The sequence below is a fragment of the Pan paniscus genome, chromosome 21 (assembly GCF_029289425.2).
Source record: "Pan paniscus chromosome 21, NHGRI_mPanPan1-v2.0_pri, whole genome shotgun sequence".
Lineage (NCBI taxonomy): Eukaryota > Metazoa > Chordata > Mammalia > Primates > Hominidae > Pan > Pan paniscus.
The window spans coordinates 63,398,387-63,422,250 of record NC_073270.2 but is presented as its reverse complement, the minus strand read 5'-3'; the positions used below and the strand labels follow the sequence as shown (position 1 = coordinate 63,422,250).

Genomic DNA, 23,864 nt, shown 5'->3' with positions numbered 1-23,864 from the left:
AGCACACTCAGAACCATCATCTGCCAGCCCATTAGCTGTGCTGCACCACGGAGGCCCAGAGAAGACACCTTCCTCCCTGGAGCGGCCCAGTGAAGGAGAGACAGTGGACCAGTGGGTGCCACAGGGCAGCCTGCATGCCTGGCTCCATGTACTACCCCCCCCCCACCCCACCCCTACCTCCAGGCCAGGAGAGGGAAGGCCCAGGAAGCGAGATGTCTGGTGCCTGGATGCCACCTTGGGGCCCTCAGCCAGGGCATGTGGAGGGGTGGTCAGGTGCCCCTCCCTGCCCCACCCATTCCCAGTGCAGTATCTGTGCTCCTAGGGTCAGGCAGAGACTGTCCGGCCTTCCCACCCTAATTCCGAGCCCCTCCTGCAGCAGCCCTTGTCAGCCCAGGGTGACAGCACCTCCACGGAGACCACCTGGGAAGCCTCATTATGGGAGCAGCTGTCTGTTTTGGATACTGACAGATGCTTCTCAAATCTTTTTTTTTTTCCCTCTTTTACTATAAATATAATTATATGTGCCCCAAAATGCTGAGATTGCAGAAATGTATTACACGGAAGGGATGTCCCCTGCTGTCTGTGATCCCTCCTCGAGGGACCCACAGCTGGCAGTTTCATGCGTGCCCTGCTGGTCCCTGGTCTGTGCAGACGTGGACAGTCACTCATAAATATAGGTGTGTATCAGAAGGTTTCACCTGTATTTTTAAAAACATATTTGTTGTTCTTTTCTAACCCAGTTTGGGCTCATCCCGTGAGGATACAGACTGACCGGTGGCTGTGCTTCCCAGGGTGGTGTCATCCCTGCCAGGGACATTTCAGTGGTTCCCAGTTGATTGTGACCTTTTGTGCAAACCTGCAGGGGGCCTTCTTGCACACTCATCTGTGTACACCAGAATAAATGCGCTTCAGTTGGGTGCGGCGGCTCACGCCTGTAATCCCAGCACTTTTGGAGGCCGAGGTGGGTGGATCCCTTGAGGTCAGGAGTTCGAGACCAGCCTGTCCAACATGGTGAAACCCCGTCTGTACTCAAAATACAAAAATTAGCTGGGCGTGCTGGCGGGTGCCTGTAGTCCCAGCTACTTGGGAGGCTGAGGCACAAGAATTGCCTGACCAGGAGGTGGAGGTTGCAGTGAGTCGAGATTGCACCACTGCACTCCAGCCTGGGCGACAGAGTGAGACTCTGTCTCAAAAATAAATAAATAAATAAATAAATAAATAAATGTGCTTTTTTATTCAGTGTAGTCATTACGTGCCTGCCTTGGGGAAGGCACCATTCTAGGTGCTGAGGACACCATGGAGAATGAGTTCGCTCTGAGCCACTGATATTCCAGAGGGGAGAGGCAGAGAGTGCAGTGTTGGGTGGGTCATATACAGCTTCCAGATCAGGGCTGCAGAGATCAGTAAAGCAGGCACAGGGATGGGGGTCCTGGAGGCTGGAGGGCAGAGCGCTGTTTTAGTCCGAGGCAGGGACCTGGGGGCCGGGATCAAGGCAATGAAGGGAGCAAGCCATGAAGATATTGAGGAAAAATCATTCCAGGCAGGAGGAATGGCACGTGCCAGGGTCCTGAGGTGGGTCATGCATGGTGCTTTTATAGAACAGAAAACAAGTGGCTGGAACAGAGCACATGGGGGAGGAGCCCAGGGGAACTGGAAATGGGTGATCAGCACCCAGCTGTCTATATGCTGGAGCAAAGGTTCACACCTGAAAATGTCCAGAGTTTGCTGTTTCACTCTGCAGAGGTGCTCCAGCCTACACTGCATATAAGTGATGGCGCTGGACCCGGGCCTGCTTAAGGGAACCTTCTCCACCCACTGTGAGTTTGGATGCCTGCAGCTCATGTCTTGTGGGGAGAGGGGACAGGCGTAGGAGGAGCCTAGCCCGGAGCTTGGAGTTCTTGACTCAAGAGGTTCCATCCGGGAAGTTAACTTTGGTAGTTTTTGCTACAACCTTGTGTACAGGGGACTTAGTTATCTCTCCGTTTTCTTCTCAGATGAGGGTACCAGGAGATTTACTGAAGGTCACAGCAAATGGCAATGCGAGGACTTGAGCCCAGGACCACTGGGTGCTAGCTGCATGCTGTTAACCTCTATCCCAAGATTCTACCAAGAACAGCAGGGCAGGGAGCCAGCACAGGCCCTGATGTGGGCCCCAGTCCCCACCCTTGCTGACCACGTGACTTGTCCCCTCTCAGCGTCCCTCCCCAACATGGGACAGTGTCCCAGGTTCACCTGTCCGGGTGCCAGGTGCTCAGCCGTGTGCTTGCCACAAAGCAAGCACTCTGAAAGCAGTACAGTCTGGTTTTAAAAATGAGAAAACCGGCCTAGATTTGCCGCCCGCCCCCCAAACCTCAAGAGAAAGACAGAGCAAATTTTTTTACCCATAAAAGGTCTTACCCTAAGAAATAGACATGCCGTCGGGGGTGTTTGAAATGGCACCAGGAGCGATCAGAAAGTTATTCCTTTGACGGCTGATTTGATTGTACTTAAAATTCGGGGGGCTGGGGTGGGGGGGCAGGGAGCTGGGTTCCTATTCAAATGTAGTGGGGGTGGGTAGGGGAGGGGGCAGTAAATGAAGTGGCTGGAACCCCAGGGCCGCTGGGGCTCTGCAGAATGACAATGAGGCCCCGCCAGGCGGGTCTCATCCAGGCAGGCCTAACAAGATTAGATTTTCATAAATTTCAGACAGCGCCAATTCCTAATTCCTCGGTGTGCGGCCAGGAGGCCAGACAGGGCCCCATGCACTGGCTGCTTGTTAACCAGGAAGGACGCCAGCTGCCCCTCCCCTGGGACAGACTGTTGGGGTGGCGGTAGAGGGGGGTCGTCTGGTCTGGAAACCTCCATGGGGCTGGCAGGAGCCCGGTGGACTCTGCTCCCAGCTCCCCAGCTGAAGAGAGAGAAATGAGCCCCAGCACCCCATTGTTGCCCCCGTTATTTCTGAGAAACTCAGTCGCCGCCACACCTCCCCGCCCAGTGCCCCCATGGGCTGGGTGGGTTCTTCTTGCACATTAACAAATTTTCCAGCGACCCTCTCCCCGTTTACAGCCATGAAACGTCCGAACAGGGATCCGAACCCTGAGGCCCCTGCTCTGCCCTCAGTTCAGGTCCAGGCTCTGCCCCCAAGAACAGAGGTCCAGAAACTTGGATGGGAAAGAATCGTGTCTTTGCCTTACCTGAGCTCTAACTGAAAGGTGGGGTCCCCTTGGATCCCAAATGCAGGCACCTGACCATCGTCTCCTTGACTGCACCAAAGACACAGCTGGAGGTGGGAGCCACCATCTTCACTCCACAGGCCCGTGTCCCTTACAGGCCTTCCGGCTCTGGACGCTGTGGGTGTCCACTGCGAGGTCATTTAATGCAATTATATTTCTGTATCGCACACGTGCCATCGTGTGTATCATTCCTGTGTCACAAATCTGCTTCGGAGTTTGGAAACTATTTCCAAGCCCGTCCCCTCGCCTGTGATTGGGGCAATGCTGCCCCTCGGGGCTTGTCATGAAAAACTCAGAGACAGGGTGAAGTCTTTCGTGGTGAGGGGCTTGGCACACAGGAAGAGGCAGAGGAGAGGGCAGCTGTCAGCGTCTGTGTTATGCCATGGCAGGTGCCCATAACTCCTGGCACCCACTTCCTTCCTCACCGTCCGGATTTTGCTCTGCGCTGGCTCAGAGGTGGGTACCACAGGCCATGAATACCAGCTTCATGGACTGCGTTGGGGGCGACACGCCAGGCACTTGTTACTGACCCCAAGATCAGTCACATTCAACACAAGCCCTTGGCTCGATCTCCCACTGTTTCTGGCATTTTGGGATAATCACACTCAGGACTGCTGGGGGTCGGGCAAACAGTCAGGCTTTGGGGTCAGAGGAACTCATTTCTGAGCCTTGGACTGTGCTGTCTTTGGCGGTCGCCTCACCTCTCCCAGCCTCAGTCTCCTCATCTGCAAAGTGGGGGTCCCATAAGTACGGACCTCACAGAATGATGGTGAGAATTCAATCAGATGATGTGCATAAAGGGTTCGGCCCCCCTGCGTGGCATCTAGGGAGCGGCCTGCTCGCGGTTCCTCTCCTGCCAGTGTAGGATGAACAGGACAGGGCAGAGCTGTGCCCGCACCTCCCAGAGGGACTGTGCCTGTCTCTGGAGGAGACCATGAAAAGGAGGATGGGGCCTCTCCAACGAGGCACACGAACCTGTTAATGTGAAATTATTCACAAGGAAAGAGGACACTAAATTAAATTAGAGTGACCTTATTTTGTGTTTGGAAGATGGGCTTGGTCACCCCCGAGAGCCTGCTGCATTCATCACCCTCCCCAAGGGAAAAATTACGAAGAAAAATGGCAGGAGCCCCCGGGCCCTCCAAGTGATGAGCACAGGCTTGATGCCCAGAATGAAATGAGAGCGAGATGTTTCTCCTTCCCAGCGGCTTGTGTTGCCACAGCGGGCCCTTGGGGGAGAGAAAGGTGCCTCCCCGCAAGGGCCTCAGAGTCAAGTTCAAAACATGATGTGTGTGTGAAGCGGCACCAATATAAACATGGGATCCAGCGCATGTTAGCCCCTGGGGGGCCTTGGGTCCAGCCACCATCCTGGGTGACCTTTGGGCCTGACTTGAGCTCAAATCTCCCACCTTGGGGACAGAAGCCAGTCAGGGAACACCTGGCTAAGCAGGCTTGTACTCTGAAGCCCAGCAAACCTCAGCATTTCCAGGGAGCATCAGGGGAACGAGGGATGCTTTTTGTCCCCAGAGGAGTGTCAGTAATTGTGACAATGGTGACAGTTGAGTGTGCTACGTTCTGTCCCGTTCTGAGCTCTCGCATCCATTATTTCACCCCTGCCCCGGTTGGTTCTTTTTTTTTTTTTTTTTTTGACAGATGAGGTCACTTCCTCTCAAGGAGGTAGATGCGCACAGCATCACACAGACAATGGATGCACGAGGACTGGACCAGAACGTCAGAACCACATCCTCAGATTCCCGGGGCAGGGGGTGGGCGGACTAACGCCGTGGGCGAGCTAGGAACATTTAGCAGGAGAATGAAACCCTTCCCCCTTTTGAGTTCCTATATGGCGGCTCTGGGCTCAGGTCTCAACCCTGCTCCTAGTTGCATCTTCTAGGGCTACTTCTCCCTAAGCCTCAGTTTCTTCATCTGCAAAATGGGCATGGTGATGTTACCTAAATTGGGGAGGCTCAGCTCAGTGGCCCCGGGTCATGTGTTAGAATCATGACAATACTTACAGTGACTACGGTGAGTTTGGGTGTGCCCTCTCCTGCTCTGTCCCCTGTGGCCTATGACTGCTTGGCAATGTGTCCTGTGGTCACAGCAGAGTTGAGCCTAGGTCAGGGACAGTGGTAGGACCCACCCCTGCAGGTGTCGTACTGGGCATTTGATCTGGATGTCTTTGTCCATGCCTTGGTAAAGGGGCAGTCTGTCAGATTAGGGAAACTGAGGCAGGATTGGTGTGGCTCCATATCTGCCAGTAGTCACTAAGTGACCTGGGGCCCAACTCTTGGCCAGAAGTCCTGAAGCCGCCTGCCCTGCAGATGCCTTGGGTGTGGCCTGCTTGGCCCTTTTAAAACTCTTAAATGAGGTTCCAGCCTTAAAGGACCACAGCTTCACAGCCGGCTCCAGGGTCCTCTGGAGAGAGGGAGGGATGCGGCGGCGCTGGGCCTTCTCTCCTTCCGCCTCGCGTTGGCAGTCCTGCTGGGGTTCCTTCCCTTGCCCGCGAGGCATCTGATCCTGAGAGTCCGGCTCTCAAGCTGCGACTGGGAATGGGCCCCAGCAGCCTCCCCGCGCTCCTCGGAACAAATGCAGGCGCGAAGAGGATTCTGCGAGCTGCCGCGGGTGGAGAGCCGTGTTTATATTGGTGCCGCTTCATACACACATCGTGTTTTGAACTTGACTCCGAGGCCTTTGCGGGGAGGCACCTTTCTCTCCCCCAAGGGGTCTTTGCTGGTGGATTCATGGTGCCTGCCCAGAGGGATGTGTGGGACTTAGTGTGAGGAGGGAGCCCATGCTTGATGAACTCGGCCTGAGTGGGCCCTGATCAGTGCGTCGTGGAGGCCCGCATGCTGAGTCTCAGGCATCCCTGGGGTGGTGTGGGGTGGGGACCGACAGTATCAGGGCGTGGCTGTCCCAGGCCAGGTGAGTCCCGGGACCAGGCCTGTGGAGAGGGTGGCTGCCCACAGCCCTGCTCCCGTGATGCCAGGTGGGAACACGGCTGGGGCCAGGGACGGTCGGTGCGCGTGCCCTTGGGTCTCTGGTTTGCGACCGACCTCGCCAGCAGGCACTGCATGGTCCACTCCCCAGAGAATGCATTCCTGTCCCCTAAAGCTGAGCGTCTCCTGGAAGCAGCACCATGGGTGTGAAAGTGTGTGGAAGGTGCCTTCTCACCCCATGCCCAACGGTGATCTTCGTTGGACCTGTTTGTGGGCCCCAATGCTGCTGTGCCTGACCAGCCTTCCTCCCGCACAGCATCCGCGCTGGTGGGGCTTGACTGGAGCTGGATGGAAATTTCGGGGCCTCCTTGGCCCAGGGTGTTGCCTTCCTGATGGGTGGGGGTGACCCGGCTGCTGGCTGGGGCACCTCTCTTGCCCCCCTCAACAACTCCAGGTCTGGGCATGTCCAGGGGCATCCAGGAGGGTCTGGCTTCCAGCCTCTGCTCACCTATACCCTCTGCCTGTGCCCCACTCTGCCCCTCCCTCCGTGCCCTGCACCAAAAGCCTCAGTGCCCACCTTACAGGGAGCCCTCCAGGGTCTTCCATTAGATGCTCCCTCTGCGATTCCAGAGCAGGTCATGTCTCTTTGAGGGTGGATGGGTTTGGGCCACCCTTGTTCTGGTGGAGCCAGGATGGAAGTGAGCATCCCGTGCCTGGGTCCACCTCCAGGGAGCACTACATGCTGAGCACATGTCCCCCGCACATCCTGCTGCCCCACTGTCCCCCTGCTGCCCACCGTCCCCCCGCTGACACAGGGAGACTGCGATGGACTCAGAGAGGGCCCCCAAGAGCCAGGCTGGGACCCGGGCCCTCTGAGAGAGCCACTGTGCTTCCCTGCCACCACCCTGCCCCTCTCCAGGGTGCTCCTGAGCCGTAGTCTCGGCAACCCTTGCAAATCTCCGTCTCCCTAAGCCTGGACCCAGGCCCTTGGCTCACCAAGTCTAGCCAGCAGTCAGTTGTAGTTTCTCTTTTCTAGAGAGTTTTTCCCTCTCCTCCCCCATGTGAATTTTCCTGGGCCAGTGACCCAATGGGGGTTGGTGGCCCAGGGACCAGGGTGACGCTCTTATGCGCTACTGAGCCCGGTGCTCATTTCTGGGAGCGTTTTTCTCACTCTGTGGATACAGACGTCCAAAAGTCAGATCCTCCTGCCCCTGGGGCCGAGCCTGGCGGGGCCAGGAGAGCCGTGAGGGTTTGTCCACACCCATTCAGTCTGCAGGGCCTCCTCCATTGCCCCTGCATCCCACCGGCCCTGCAGCCCCAGCTACCGTCTCGCTGCTGTCTGGGTCCTGCGGGCTGCCAGGGCCCGGGACAGGGACAAAAACAGCCACACACCTCCCTCCCTCCAGTGCTGATGTGGGCTGGGCCCCTGGAGACAGCTGGGGAGTGGGGGACTGGGGTGAAGAGTGCACAGGGTTGGGGGCAGGGAATTGCAGGCCCCGGGGGTGGGGGGGCGTGGGTGTTACACAAAGCCAGCCCTGTGTGTACCCTGAATGCGGCTTTATCCTGAGTGCTAACAGACGGACCTGGGCCCTACAGAATCAGGCCAGGCTGCCCCGGCCCTGGACCTGCCTGTCTGGGGAGACAGGAGGTGTGGCCACAGCGACCTGGGTCTGAAGCCTGATCTGTCCTGGCCAGGAACATGCGGGTGTCCCACAGGCGGCCCAGGGCTTGGGGCCTGAGTTCCCAGCAGGCAGGGCCGCAGCATTCTCGGGGCTTGGGAAAGCCCCACCAAGCCTAGTGGGAGGACCCGCCAGCTCTAGGGTCTTGGACTTCTCGAGGCAATCACTTTCCCTCTGAGCCCGTGTCTCCTCACCCGTGAAATGGGGATAATAATAAAAACGCCCGTTCTTAGGTGTGCTCAGCCCACAGCATGACCGACTGGATTGGATCATTCTTTGTCATGGGGGACAGTCCTGTCGGTGCAGGACGGTTACCACAGCCCCTGGCCTCCACCCACTCCATGCCAGGAGTACCCCCCAGTTGTGACAACCAAAAATGGCTCCAGACATCGCCACATGTTCCCTGGGTGCAGACGCGGCCCCAGCTGAGAAACACTGGCTCAACAACAGTGTAGACAATGGTGCGCTGAGCCCTGGGTGCAGACGCGTCCCCAGCTGAGAAACACTGGCTCAGTAGCAGTGTAGACAGTGGCACGCTGAGCCCTGGGTGCAGACGCGGCCCCAGCTGAGAAACACGGGCTCAGTAGCAGTGTAGACAGTGGCACGCTGAGCCCTGGGTGCAGACGCGGCCCCAGCTGAGAAACACTGGCTCAGTAGCAGTGTAGACAGTGGCGCGCTGAGCCCTGGGTGCAGACGCGGCCCCAGCTGAGAAACACTGGCTCAGTAGCAGTGTAGACAGTGGCGCGCTGAGCCCTGGGTGCAGACGCGGCCCCAGCTGAGAAACACTGGCTCAGTAGCAGTGTAGACAGTGGCGCGCTGAGCCCTGGGTGCAGACGCGGCCCCAGCTGAGAAACACTGGCTCAGTAGCAGTGTAGACAGTGGCGCGCTGAGCGGTTGCGCAGATGCATAAAGTGCCCGAGATGGGGAAGTTCTGGGAAACCTGTTGGGGGAGAAGGAGTGGCAGTGGACACAGGTGTGGGAGTGCTTCTGTGTGGAGAGGCGTCTGCCACTTCACAGACAGTGACATTCCCACCTAGGATGGGCTGCTTTCCTGCCTTGGGGAGAGCGAGGCTGGTGGCAGGAGATGGCTGGGCCCCCTGGGTTTGGAGTGTGCTTGCCTGGGCCGTCTGATGGCCTGAGCGCCTGGCATCAGCTCTGCACGGCCTGTTTTTTCTCCAGTTGCCACCTGACACCTGCCCACCCCGATCCCCCTCCCCCGGCTTTGGTTCCTCGGTCCTGGGAGGAGGAGGAACTGAGTCAGTGGCACTGGGCTTGAACCGGGGCCCCCAGGGAGCCTGGCTAATTGCTTGTTAGTGCCAGGGAGCCCTGGGGAGTCCTCCTTGCCCCCATGCCAGCCGGGGTCTGGGGAGTCACATTCCTGCACACCTTGGGCAGGGTGTCCTGGGCAGGGCGAAGCTGGAGGAGCTTTGGCCCCGGACGCTGCTGGCTGGTGCCCACTCTGCCGTGTCACCTCCAAGGGACCCGGCGTCTTGCCCATTGCTGGGGGCTCTGCTGGCACCGTGCTCGGCCAGCTGCCGAGGCCGCTTCGGCACAGACCCGCTTGAGTCAGCAGAAACTGCCCGGCTCAGGCAGGATCAAAATAACCTTCTTCCTATTCCAGCACTTGAGGGTTTTTCCGCCTTCTAGGGGAAAAACAAATCAAAAACCAAAAAAAAAAAAAAAAAACCCAACCTTAGAAAATGCGAATGGCAACATCGGCAGCCATCTGGAATGTGGGTTTTCTGAGGCCTTTTCACCAAGAGGAGGGTCCTGACACCCCCATCCTGTTGAGCGTGGCATGTGTTTGTGAGTCCTGGGATGGATGTGTGTGTGTGGGTACGTGTGGTGCACTGTGTCTGTGTGTGTTTGTGTCTGTTGGGAAGTGTGTGTTGGGATGTTGACTTGGGTGTGGGACTGTTGAGGGGTGTGTGTTGGGGTGTTGATATGTGTGTAGGAGTGTTGGGTCGTGTATTGGTGTTGACGTGTGTGTAGGAGTGTTGGAGTATGTAGTGTTGTTGACGTGTGTGTAGGAGTGTTGGGGTGTTGTGTGTGTAGGAGTGTTAGGGGTACGTGTTGGGGTGTTATTTGTGTAGGAGTGTTGGGTCATGTGTTGGTGTTGACGGGTGTGTAGGAGTGTTGGAGTATGTAGTGTTGACGTGTGTGTAGGAGTGTTGGGGTGTTGTGTGTGTAGGAATGTTGGGGTGTTGTGTGTGTAGGAGTGTTGGGGTGTTGTGTGTGTAGGAGTGTTGGGGTGTTTTGTGTGTAGGAGTGTTAGGGGTATGTGTTGGGGTGTTATTTGTGTAGGAGTGTTGGGTGCGTGTTGGTGTTGACGCGTACATAGGAGCGTTGTGTGTGTAGGAGTGTTGGGGCATTTGTGTTGGTGTTGTGTGTGTAGGAGTGTTGGTGTGTTGACATATGTGTAGGAGTGTCAGGTGTGCATAGGTTTGTGTACACACGTTCACATGTAGCTCCTCTTTGTTTAATTCCACAAAGCTCCACTCCCAAACTCAGTGCCAACTTCCTCTCTCCGCACTCAGGGGTCCCCTTCTCCTCCCAACTGCTCCCTCCCTGGGCCCCCAAGACAGCTGAAGGGTCTGTGACCATCTGCCTGAGCCTTTGCCCAGCGACAGGAGCCAGTGCGCAGGGCCCCTTTCTGCCAGTCAGATCACGCTGTGCATCCGCAGAACGGCTCCAGGAGGCTCTGAGAGCAGAGAGCAGGGCCTTCCTCCTGCCTGTCCCGTTACCTCCTTCCGGTCAGTCCCTACAGAGGGGGTGTCTGGGTCCCAGGACACCTTTGAGGTGCTCTCCTAGCCAGCAGTACCCCCTTCTCCCCCATGAGAGCAGCTTCCCTGCACGTACCCCAGCCCCAGGCATCGCCTGTGACCTTGCCAGGAGAGTGGCGGGGACTTTCCTCAGTCTGGGTTGCACTCTCGTCCCCGTAGGCGGGTGAAAAAGCTCAAAAGGGCTGAGCCCTGAGCACAGCGACCTGCAGGTGTCCAGGGTCTCACGTGTCCCTCTTTGTCTCCACAGCGGAGCTGGAGTTTGTTCAGATCATCATCATCGTGGTGGTGATGATGGTGATGGTGGTGGTGATCACCTGCCTGCTGAGCCACTACAAGCTGTCTGCACGGTCCTTCATCAGCCGGCACAGCCAGGGGCGGAGGAGAGAAGATGCCCTGTCCTCAGTAAGTGCCCCGCCATCCCATCTGTGGCCTGAGGGTGCGGCAGTGGGACGCCCCTTGTAAAAACTCGGACGGGATCCAATGGCAGCGTTTGCAGGAAACAGATTCAGGGCAGGAAAACGGGCTGGGGAGCCCACCTGACAGCAGCTTCCTCCCCTGAAATGGGAGGAAAGCACCCGCCAGGCGGGCCTCAGAGATGCTGGAGGAACGTGGGGAATGAAGAGCTGGGCTGGGAAGAGGCTTCATGATCCACTCACGCACTCAGCTGACTCTCGAGCAGCCTCGGGTCGCAGGCTCTGTGCAGGGCCTGGGGAGAGGGCAGCACACAGGCCCTTGCTGTCACGGAGCTGACATTCCAGGAGGGAGATGAGGAGACGCCCGGTGGTGATAGCGCCATGCAGGAGATGCGACCACTGGGGCCTGGGGGAGCCTCTGCAAGGAACCCTCGGCTGGGGAGGCAGGGCTGGGCTCACAAGCAGCGCAAGCTGACCCCCGTCTTGACCCACATCTCTCGAGGCTGAGTGGAGACAGACCTAGAGGGATGAGGCTGAAAGCAGGGAGGCACCTGGGGCAGGCAGCACAGGAGGGCATTCTGGGTCCACACAGAGGCCTGATGCAACAGGATGGTGGAGACGAGGGGCCGGCATTTGGCTCTTACCCACCGGGGTAGTGGTGGGAAAGGTGCCTGCAGTCCTGCAGCCCTGACCCAGATGGAAGGGAGGTGGCGGCCCTGCCCTGGTGCCCGTGCTATGCTGACATCTGGTCATGTGGTCACAATGCCGTGGAGAGCCATAGAGGCAACAGGACACCAGGTCCCGGGGCCTAAGTTTAATCCCATCTCCACCAGTACTGGCCACGTGCCCTCAGACCTGTCCCTGATCTCCAAAATGGGGCTTCAGATCCCCCATTTGTAAAATGGGCTGACAGTCGCATCCACCTCCCCAGAGATTCAGGGCTTTAGCACAGAGCACGGGTCTGGCCACTACTGGCTATAAAAGCACTTCCATCCATCCATCCATCCACCTGACAGATCTCTACCCAGCACACACACGGGGTATGCAAAATTCCCCCTGCGTTTGGGAAGTGGCTGTGAGCCAGTCCCAGGGGGTGCTGCTGGTGAGTTGGATGGGCGCAGACAGGAGCAGGTGCACGGATGAAGGAAGCCAAGGGCCGTGGCCGGGAAGTTGGGGCGAGCTGCTCTTGAGGCCGTGCTGTGCAGGACCAGGTGAAGTGGGCGCGGGAGTGTGAGGAGGACAGAGCCCTGCAGGAGGGACCCTGCTCTCCATTACAGTCCTGGGTGTTGATCTCTCAGAGTTGTGAGCATTGGTGGGTGTTCTGGAAACCCCAAGAATTTCCCTTTCGAGTCTCCACAAAGTCAGGGGCAAACAGGGCAGATCTGGGTCGGTGGGAACTTGCCCGCCTCTGACGGTGAACTCCCGGCTCCATGTCGGCCGCCTGAAGCCCGGCTGTTCGGTATCCTTCAGCAGGTGGACCAAAGGGCGGCACAGAGTTTATCTCTTAATGGCTTCCGTCTCTGCACCCAGGATTTGTAACTCAACCACGTGGGGCAGGAAGCGGCTGTTTAAAGAGCAGGCTGGGAACTGTGGGGAGGAGGTGGCACGTGGCCAGCCCTGGGGCTGCGGCGCGTCTCTGAGCCGGGGCTCACCAGGTGTGGGGACGACTCACAGAACAGGCAGCACTGGGTGTGGCCTCCCCACTTCTGGGGACGCCTGGGGTTGGTGGTGGTGCCCAGAGTCCCTGGGCTGAGCCAAGTCAGCTGAGAAGCCTGTTGGCCACGGTCCCTAGCCGGCAGGCCTGTCCCTGGCAGGTCTGGACACCTCTGCTTGCGTCAGGCCCCAGCCTCAGTGCGTCACCAGGGGTTGCCAGGGCAAGGAGCATCAGCCCTGGGACCTCTGATGGGAATGCCTGGTTCCCCAGACCCGGGGCCCACTGTGCGTCCCAGCACGCTGTCTGGAGGGCGTGCTGCAGACCTGCTGCTCGCAAGCCCCGACGTGTTTATTTGCTGTTGCTACCACTCCAGCAACAAGCACTGGTTACGTCTGCCCAGGGATGCCATCAGGGACTTCAGGGGTTCACCCCACTTTCCAGAGGAGAAACTGGGGATGAGAGAGGTGGAACATTTGCCGGAGGCCACACTGCTTGTCACTGCCGGTGTGAAGAGCCCACAGCCTATTCCGTCCTCCCTCAAGTGCTGGGGAGAGTGACGGTGCCTGGACATTCCAGAAGGCACCAGCCCTGGAGGGGCACTAACTCCAGGCTGGACTCACCTTGCCCCTCGGAGCCTCAGTGTGTGCATCTCCACAGTGGGTTGAAGCTAGGCCTGTGCGGCCCGTGGTCATGGGGAGGATGCAGTTAGTGGAGAGTGTACCGTACCCAGAGGCCGACTGCAGGGGCTTCACTGTTGTGGAGCAGGAGACGGCACCTGGGATCCTGCTGCCAGGAAGGGGTAGGATTCCGTCACACCTGCGGCCAATAGAAAGTCTCCTCCCACTGTCTACCCAGCCGCCTGCACAGCCGCCCGGGATGCCTGGCTGGGTAAACGTGGAGCCTCACTAGGCCTAAAGCAGAATGTGGCAGCTCCCCTGGGGACCCCCTGCCAGACAGGAGTCCCTGGGCCCCGCGGCCTTCCATAGAGATCCACATACAGCTCTTATCTGTCCCGGGCCCAGTCTGCATCCCCCCAGCCCACCCATGCTCTGCCCCTGGCATGGCTATCCAACCATGGCCCCTTTTCAGGGTGACCCTGGGGGTCCCCTCTTGCCTGTGTGGGGACAAGAGCTCGTGCCTCACCCACCTGCCTCACCATCTCAGGTAAGAGCCTGAGCTCTGAGGTCTGGTCTCGGCCTTGTCACCTCCTTGTTGTGTGACACTGGGCAAGGATCTGCCCTCTGAGGGTGAGGCTCCAGTGCAGGCAAGCCCCTCGGCCAGGGATGGCACTTCCACCCTGGCGCTGCTCCGAGGGTATTCGGGACATGATGCAGAACGTCACTGCAGTGACCGCCCAGCCACGGAGTGGCACAGACTTCAGGTTTACCCAGAAAGGCAATCCCAGTCTTTGTGCCCAAGGCCTGCTCAGACTAGGAACTCAGGCCTTGGATGGGGTGACCCTTTGTCCTCTTTATCCCCAAATCAGTCCTCAGTGGGGGTCTCCTGCTCCCGAGAGAACCCAGCCCACCAAGGGCCCATTTCCCAGGGGCAGGGACAAGACTGTGGCCAGGCCAATGTGCGACAATCTGCCAGCAGCGGGAGCCAAAGACCTAGCGTCCACTCCCATGGCCTCAGGAGATACCGAATTCCCCCAGGCCCCTTGTGCTGGGCCGTGTCCTGGCCAGAATCATCTTTTATTCTTTAGAAACAACTCTGAGTCCTCGAAGTTTGATAGAAGGCCATCCCGTCCCCTTGGATGGGAAGATTGTGCCTGGGGACTCCAGGGGAAGAATGGGCAGCTGCGTTCTGGCCTCGTGGTGTTAAGACTCTAGAGGGGTCTGGGAGGAGCTGCCTGAGCGTCACCTCACTGCGGCTGCCTGGTTTTGTCAATGAGGTCTTCTCTGAGTGTGAATGAAGTGTTTTCGAGTGCATTTTGCCCATAGCTGCGCTTGGCTGTAGCAGCAGGGTTCAGTGGTATGACAGAGACCCGCCGGCCCACAAACCAGAAAATATTTTACTCTCTGGCTCTTTATGGAAACAGTTTTCAGACCCTTGGTCTAGAAGCATCTAAATGGGGAAGGCGCAGGTGGACTGGGTGCGCCCACTTCAAAGAAGAGGAGTCCACCCCGAGCCCTGGGAGCCTGGGAGTGGTTGGAGGCTGCTGGGAGCAGGGGGCTCGTCAGCAGTGGCTGTAGGATTGGAACCTGTCCTTGTCCTCCACCTGGGGGTGACTGGCAGACATAGCCAGAGGCTGGGGAAGGTTCCAGACAATTCTGAAGCTGGGCCCACCTCCCCCCACTTCTCAAGTCACTTTGGGACCTAATTCCACAAAGATGACTTGCACGGGTCACCCAGCAACTTTCACACTTGAGTAGCAACCTGAGCACTCCCTGACTGCATAGCACGCTGGCGCCCGGCACTGGGGAAACGGTAGCAGCTCCTGCAGGGCGAGTGAGACCCCTGAATAGGCCACCGGGGGCAGAGGGACAAAGGCTGTGGTGCAGGAGGGGACTGGAGGAGATGGGAGGAGGTGCCTGACCCGCCTGGGGGGCTAACGGAGAGCTCTGGGGTTAGCACGCCTTGGCAGAGGCTTGAGGGGCCGGTCAAAGTTCTTCAGGAAAGGGAGGAAAGAGGGGCCATTGGTCCAGACCCAGGATGGGCTCAGATCCAAAGGGAAGACGTGAGAGTCTGTGTTCACTGGGCACCTTGCAGAACACACTGTATGGTGCATTGCAGGCGCTGTCATCAGCCCGCTATACAGATAGGAAAACTCGTTAAAGGAAACAGCTATACTACGGCCATGGACATCTACGGGGGCATGGGCCTCGGTAAGGGGTTGGAACTTTCTCTCCTGGAGGCAGCGGGGGGCCCAGACGGTTTAAGCAGAGGAGTGGCAGGGTGTGGGGTGGGGGGCATGAGGGAGATGTTCCCACTTTTGTGAGGAGGAAGGGCCCTGGGGAAGGGCAAGAGTGGAGGAGACCCTGGGAGACCCCTCAAGGACCTCAAAGACCAGCAGCATTCGCAGCCTCTGGGAGATGGTGAGACACGCAGGCTCGCCAGCCCTCCTGCTACAGAATCTGCATTTTTGCAGGCTGCAGATGGACTGTCTGCACATGGAGGCCCTGGTTCCATAGGACTTTGCTGTCCACTAGGCACAGATGCTGGGGAGAGAGGTGGATAGAACTGTCTAATAGAGGGAGAAGTGAGAGGGTATCAAGGGTGGGTGGAACAAGGGTGGTGGGGAGAGGAGCTGTCAGGAATGATCCTGTGGATCTGGCTTTGCAACTTGAAGAATATCAGAGCCATTCGCTAAATCAGGAGATGAGGCAGTTAAGACCTCCTTAAGGGGTAGGAGCGGTCCTGATGGGACAGTTTTGAGGGCCACAGAGCCTCCTAGTGGCCATATGGGAAATTACCACCCTCTGGCCGTTCCTACCCAGGCTGCAGGTGAGCGGTATCCTACCTGGGAACCCTCAAAAAACCTGCCCCAAGGGAACTTTTGAGGTGATGGACATACTCATTATCTTGATTGTGGTGAGAGGTTCTTGGTATAAATATGTGCCCGAACTTACCAAATTGTATGCTTTGAATATGTCCATTTATTTGCATATCAGTTATATTTCAATGAAGCTATAAAAGTAACAGACATCCCTTTCCCCGGGCCCAGGGCTCACCATCATGGCATTTGGGGAAACTCAGAGGAACTGGTCCTGGCATGGGGTCTCATTTTCCTCAGAGCAGATGGCATAAGCTTCATGAAGTGGCAGCTGTGCCCCAGACCACAGCTTGGCGCCGCAGTGGAACCGCACAGCTCCTTTGCCAGAGGCTGAATCACTGTTTTATGGCAGAGCAGCCGCCTTGGGCACTTTCCTCAACTCTCCTGTTTTTCACCTGTGAACTGGGACATCAGTAATGATGGGCTCACTAGATCAAGGGAGAGAAAGACTGTAAAGAAATAAATGCATAGAAGCAATGATTAAGGTGGGACAGGTGCTGGAAAGGGAATCAACAGATGACAAGGTTCACGGGAAAGGCCCTTCAGATGCTGGTCTCCAAGGGTCTGCAGGGGACGCTGGAACTGAAAGTGGACAGGAGCAGGCCGTGCAGCCTGGCCTGCCGTGTAAAGGACCTGGGGCTCGAGCTGAGCTTGTTGAGGCCCCATGGGGCCGGTCAGCGTGGCTGGTGGGAGTGTGGAGGTGACACCCAGCACATTCACATGCTACCTGAGTGCCACGTGGGCTCCAGGTGGTTTTTACATTCAAATTCAGCAAGTGCTTGAGCAACTATGAGGCAAGTACTGTAATCGCAAGAACTATAATTCAGGTACAGAAACTGCAGCATTGAAATTAAGTAACTTGCCGCAGGTCACACAGCCAGCAGGGGGCCCAGGCCCAGGGGAGTGGGGCCAGGGGTGAGGGGCTGAGGCCATGTTCAGCCTGGTGAGAAGCCACTGAGGCCCACGGGGAGCTACAGGCAGCTTTGAGAAGGGGCCCCACAAGTGGGTGTATGTTTTGGAAGGTGTCAGGCTGGATTTTCAGGGGACAGCAGTGGGCACCTCAGGAATCAGTGAGGAGGTGATTGTGGTCACGTCCTGGAAAAGCGTCCAGGGCCAGGGGCTGGGGAAGCTGGTTCGGATGCAGAGAGGTGGGTGGGTTCAAGAGCTGATTCCAGGGTAAAGGCCTAAGAGTCGAATCTGGGTTGAGCCTTTGCTGTCCCTCCTGCCCACCCCACTGACCCTGCTTGTACATTTCTTCCTGTGCAGGAAGGATGCCTGTGGCCCTCGGAGAGCACAGTGTCAGGCAACGGAATCCCAGAGGTGAGACCTCCCTCGGCCTCCCCTCCAACACCCCCATCCCACCCTGGGCTGCTCCCGCTGCGGCTGGAAGAGTGTGGGCTGCTAAAGGCTCACCCCTCCGCCCTCCTCTGCAGTGCCCTTGCTGCTGGGATCCTCCTTGCCGGAGATCATCTGCTCCCTGCCCCTGAGGGAGCAGCCCAGCTCTCTGCTCTCTGCACACGGGAGCACGGACGCTGCCACTGTTTGGAGGAGGGCGGTGCAGCTCTGCACTGCTGCCCCCCAGGCCAGGGCCCCCGCGGGATCAGGCTCTGGGCTCCTGCCCCCGCCAGCCCTGCCGCCCTCTCCCTTTCCCCAGAGAGCCAAGTCCCATGCAGCAGAACTCCAGTCTCAGGATCGCTTCTGGACAACCCACCTGAGACAGCCGCCCTCCCTCACTCCCGCTCTGCTTCCTCCAGCCGCAGGTCTACGCCCCGCCTCGGCCCACCGACCGCCTGGCCGTGCCGCCCTTCGCCCAGCGGGACCGCTTCCACCGCTTCCAGCCCACCTATCCGTACCTGCAGCACGAGATCGACCTGCCGCCCACCATCTCGCTGTCGGACGGGGAGGAGCCCCCACCCTACCAGGGCCCCTGCACCCTCCAGCTTCGGGACCCCGAGCAGCAGCTGGAACTGAACCGGGAGTCGGTGCGCGCACCCCCAAACAGAACCATCTTCGACAGTGACCTGATGGATAGTGCCAGGCTGGGCGGCCCCTGCCCCCCCAGCAGTAACTCGGGCATCAGCGCCACGTGCTACGGCAGCGGCGGGCGCATGGAGGGGCCGCCACCCACCTACAGCGAGGTCATCGGCCACTACCCGGGGTCCTCCTTCCAGCACCAGCAGAGCAGTGGGCCGCCCTCCTTGCTGGAGGGGACCCGGCTCCACCACACACACATCGCGCCCCTAGACAGCGCAGCCATCTGGAGCAAAGAGAAGGATAAACAGAAAGGACACCCTCTCTAGGGTCCCCAGGGGGGCCGGGCTGGGGCTGCGTAGGTGAAAAGGCAGAACACTCCGCGCTTCTTAGAAGAGGAGTGAGAGGAAGGCGGGGGGCGCAGCAACGCATCGTGTGGCCCTCCCCTCCCACCTCCCTGTGTATAAATATTTACATGTGATGTCTGGTCTGAATGCACAAGCTAAGAGAGCTTGCAAAAAGAAAAAGAAAAAAGAAAAAAAAAAAACCACGTTTCTTTGTTGAGCTGTGTCTTGAAGGCAAAAGAAAAAAAATTTCTACAGTAGTCTTTCTTGTTTCTAGTTGAGCTGCGTGCGTGAATGCTTATTTTCTTTTGTTTATGATATTTCACTTAACTTTAAAGACATATTTGCACAAAACCTTTGTTTAAAGATCTGCAATATTATATATATAAATATATATAAGATAAGAGAAACTGTATGTGCGAGGGCAGGAGTATTTTTGTATTAGAAGAGGCCTATTAAAAAAAAAAGTTGTTTTCTGAACTAGAAGAGGAAAAAAATGGCAATTTTTGAGTGCCAAGTCAGAAAGTGTGTATTACCTTGTAAAGAAAAAAATTACAAAGCAGGGGTTTAGAGTTATTTATATAAATGTTGAGATTTTGCACTATTTTTTAATATAAATATGTCAGTGCTTGCTTGATGGAAACTTCTCTTGTGTCTGTTGAGACTTTAAGGGAGAAATGTCGGAATTTCAGAGTTGCCTGACGGCAGAGGGTGAGCCCCCGTGGAGTCTGCAGAGAGGCCTTGGCCAGGAGCGGCGGGCTTTCCTGAGGGGCCACTGTCCCTGCAGAGTGGGTGCTTCTGCCTAGTGACAGGTTATCACCACGTTATACATTCCCTACCGAAGGAGACACCTTTTCCCCCCTGACCCAGAACAGCCTTTAAATCACAAGCAAAATAGGAAAGTTAACCGCGGAGGCACCGAGTTCCAGGTAGTGGTTTTGCCTTTCCCAAAAATGAAAATAAACTGTTATCGAAGGAATTAGTTTTTCCTCTTCTTTTTTCCAACTGTGAAGGTCCCCGTGGGGTGGAGCATGGTGCCCCTCACAAGCCGCAGCGGCTGGTGCCCGGGCTACCAGGGACATGCCAGAGGGCTCGATGACTTGTCTCTGCAGGGCGCTTTGGTGGTTGTTCAGCTGGCTAAAGGTTCACCGGTGAAGGCAGGTGCGGTAACTGCCGCACTGGACCCTAGGAAGGCCCAGGTATTCGCAATCTGACCTCCTCCTGTCTGTTTCCCTTCACGGATCAATTCTCACTTAAGAGGCCAATAAACAAACAACCCAACATGAAAAGGTGACAAGCCTGGGTTTCTCCCAGGATAGGTGAAAGGGTTAAAATGAGTAAAGCAGTTGAGCAAACACCAACCCGAGCTTCGGGCGCAGAATTCTTCACCTTCTCTGTTCCCCTTTCCATCTCCTTTCCCCGCAGAAACAACGCTTCACTTCTGGTGTGTCTGTTGATCTGTGTTTTCATTTACATCTCTGTTAGACTCCGCTCTTGTTCTCCAGGTTTTCACCAGATAGATTTGGGGTTGGCGGGACCTGCTGGTGACGTGCAGGTGAAGGACAGGAAGGGGCATGTGAGCGTAAATAGAGGTGACCAGAGGAGAGCATGAGGGGTGGGGCTTTGGGACCCACCGGGGCCAGTGGCTGGAGCTTGACGTGTTTCCTCCCCATGGGGATGGGAGGGCCCCCAGCTGGAAGAGCAGACTCCCAGCTGCTACCCCCTCCCTTCCCATGGGAGTGGCTTTCCATTTTGGGCAGAATGCTGACTAGTAGACTAACATAAAAGAAAGATATAAAAGGCAATAACTATTGTTTGTGAGCAACTTTTTTATAACTTCCAAAACAAAAACCTGAGCACAGTTTTGAAGTTCTAGCCACTCGAGCTCCATGCATGTGAAACGTGTGCTTTAGGAAGGTGGCAGCTGACAGACGTGGGCTCTGCATGCCGCCAGCCTAGTAGAAAGTTCTCGTTCATTGGCAACAGCAGAACCTGCCTCTCCGTGAGGTCGTCAGCCTAAAATTTGTTTCTCTCTTGAAGAGGATTCTTTGAAAAGGTCCTGCAGAGAAATCAGTACAGGTTATCCTGAAAGGTACAAGGACGCACTTGTAAAGATGATTAAAACGTATCTTTCCTTTATGTGACGCGTCTCTAGTGCCTTACTGAAGAAGCAGTGACACTCCCGTCGCTCGGTGAGGACGTTCCCGGACAGTGCCTCACTCACCTGGGACTGGTATCCCCTCCCAGGGTCCACCAAGGGCTCCTGCTTTTCAGACACCCCATCATCCTCACGCGTCCTCACCCTGTCTCTACCAGGGAGGTGCCTAGCTTGGTGAGGTTACTCCTGCTCCTCCAACCTTTTTTTGCCAAGGTTTGTGCACGACTCCCATCTAGGCTGAAAACCTAGAAGTGGACCTTGTGTGTGTGCATGGTGTCAGCCCAAAGCCAGGCTGAGACAGTCCTCATATCCTCTTGAGCCAAACTGTTTGGGTCTCGTTGCTTCATGGTATGGTCTGGATTTGTGGGAATGGCTTTGTGTGAGAAAAGGGAGGAGAGTGGTTGCTGCCCTCAGCCAGCTTGAGGACAGAGCCTGTCCCTCTCATGACAACTCAGTGTTGAAGCCCAGTGTCCTCAGCTTCATGCCCAGTGGATGGCAGAAGTTGATGGGGTAGTGGCCTCTCAAAGGCTGGGCGCATCCCAAGACAGCCAGCAGGTTGTCTCTGGAAACGACCAGAGTTAAGCTCTCGGCTTCTCTGCTGAGGGTGCACCCTTTCCTCTAGATGGTAGTTGTCACGTTATCTTTGGAAACTCTTGGACTGCTCCTGAGGAGGCCCTCTTTTCCAGTAGAAAGTTAGATGGGGGTTCTCAGAAGTGGCTGGTTGGAGGGGGACAAGCTTCGTTTCAGGGGTCTGCCGTTCCATCCCGGTTCAGAGAAGGCCGAGCACGGCTTTCTCTAGCCTTGTCACTGTCTCCCTGCCTGTCAATCACCACCTTTCCTCCAGAGGAGGAAAATTATCTCCCCTGCAAAGCCCGGTTCTACACAGATTTCACGAATTGTGCTAAGAACCATCCGTGTTCTCAGAAAGCCCAGTGTTTTTGCAAAGAATGAAAAGGGACCCCATATGTAGCAAAAATCAGGGCTGGGGGAGAGCCGGGTTCATTCCCTGTCCTCATTGGTCGTCCCTATGAATTGTACGTTTCAGAGAAATTTTTTTTCCTATGTGCAACACGAAGCTTCCAGAACCATAAAATATCCCGTCGATAAGGAAAGAAAATGTCGTTGTTGTTGTTTTTCTGGAAACTGCTTGAAATCTTGCTGTACTATAGAGCTCAGAAGGACACAGCCCGTCCTCCCCTGCCTGCCTGATTCCATGGCTGTTGTGCTGATTCCAATGCTTTCACGTTGGTTCCTGGCGTGGGAACTGCTCTCCTTTGCAGCCCCATTTCCCAAGCTCTGTTCAAGTTAAACTTATGTAAGCTTTCCGTGGCATGCGGGGCGCGCACCCACGTCCCCGCTGCATAAGACTCTGTATTTGGATGCCAATCCACAGGCCTGAAGAAACTGCTTGTTGTATATCAGTAATCATTAGTGGCAATGATGACATTCTGAAAAGCTGCAATACTTATACAATAAATTTTACAATTCTTTGGAACGAGGCTTTTTCACTTCTTTGGCCAAATGTAGCTCTTCTCACTTCCCACCCCTTTCTACAACAACCCCGGGTGCATTCAAGGGAGGCGAAGCGATCCCTCGGAGCTGCTGGGCAACCTTGAACAATTCGTTCAACCTTTCTGTTTTATTAGTTCAGGCAGCATTCAGGGAGCCCAGTGAAAACACTAGCTCAGGCAGGTTCTGGTAAAGGGGGTGGTCGTTGTTAAACAGTTTTGCAAAACACTGCACACTTTTCCTCCGTCGGGAAATCATTATTCACCATAGCATGACGAAAGCTCTGATAAGGTCTGCAAGAAAAAAAAAACTGTCTTAGGTAGGGTTCTTCCAGAAGTAACCCCAAGACGTGGCCTTGTGTGCAAGGGATTAAGGACGTTTTAAGGATGTGCTCCCAGGGGGCTTCTGCTAAGGGAGTCAGGGAAGAGGATCAAGGAGGGGGAGAACCTGAGCAAGGGAGACACTTGTGGACAGAGTTCCAGCCTCAACTTGATCCCAAGAGGACCTGTGGGGGCTCTGGACCCTGGAAAGGTAGAGCCCCAGACCCCTCTGGCTCCTGGTGCACAAGATGGAGGAGTGAGTCTCAGAAGCTGCAGAACTGTCCTCCCAGAAGCCAGCCACTAGCAATGCTCGTGGAGACAGGGGGAGGGCTGTACAGACTCCCTAAAGGGTTCCAGTGGGACCTGGGGGCACCTGCAGCACCCACTACAGACACTGTCTCATTTATTTTACTACACTTGGCCCTTGAACAACGAGGGGTTCAAGGCACACTGAACCCCCTTGCTGTCAAAAATCCATGCGTTACTTATAAATAAAATTTTTTTAGAGATGGGGATCTCACCTTGTCACCTAGGCTGGAGTACAGTGGTATGATCATAGCTCACTGCAGCCTTGACCTCCCTCGAGGCTCACAAGGCCCTGCAGAGCCTTCCCATTCTCTCTGGCATCTCCCAGATGTTCCAGCAACATGCACCGGTTTCTCCCCCCACACACCCCATTTTCTCCCTGTGGCTGTGCTCACTGCTGCCCCTTCTGCCTGGGATTCCCTTCTCTCAAACCCCACATTGCCCTGACATCATTCAGACCCAGACCCAGACCCTGTTCTGATAGCACCTTCTCCAGAAAGCCTCCCAGGATGCCCCCAGCTTCTCTGTGCCGGCTCTACTGAGGCAGTCACTGCACTGCTTGTGGCGTTCATGGCTCCTCCCCAAGGTCACTGCACTGCCTGAGGTCAGGGCCAGACTCACGTCCATTGTCCATGGGGGATAAACACGTGCTCCCAGGAGGGACCAGGCCTGTACTCCACAACTGCTTCCATTCTCACAACACCCCATTCTTCAGACATGGAAACCGAGGCAGAGAAGTCAGCCAGCCTTCTGTGTCACTGGCTTGGAAGAGTTGGGATGCTCTATCCCACTCACGCTGTTTCCTCCTCCAATTTCCTCAAAATCTTCCCATGGACAGACAGTCAGACATGGGCAGACAGATGTGCACCATCCAGCTGCCTGTCCACCCCTGGCCTCCGCCACTCACCCCAGTGCAGCCAGTAGGAAACAGGGGAGGAGTGGGCACAGGAGCTGGCACACTTGTATCTATCTGGGGGCTTCTGGCTGCAAGTAACAAAAAATAAGCAAACAGGGATTTCAGTGACTAGGAAATGCATTATTTCGATAGCAAGATGCTCTGAGGAGTGTCAGGGCCCTGCTGGG

At 56.4% G+C, this 23,864-nt stretch overlaps 1 protein-coding gene across 1 annotated transcript in view; it reads left to right on the top strand.

Annotated features, from left to right (window-relative positions):
* PMEPA1 (prostate transmembrane protein, androgen induced 1) overlaps window positions 1-22,141 on the top strand; it is a 62,311-nt gene extending 40,170 nt beyond the window's left edge. Inside the window, exons 2-4 of the mRNA XM_034947627.4 lie at window positions 10,858-11,012; window positions 17,440-17,493; window positions 17,928-22,141. Coding sequence (XP_034803518.1) covers window positions 10,858-11,012; window positions 17,440-17,493; window positions 17,928-18,473 — 755 coding nt within the window. The 3' untranslated portion in view covers window positions 18,474-22,141. The remainder of the gene's footprint in view (window positions 1-10,857; window positions 11,013-17,439; window positions 17,494-17,927) is intronic.
* The last annotated feature ends 1,723 nt before the right edge of the window (window positions 22,142-23,864 follow it).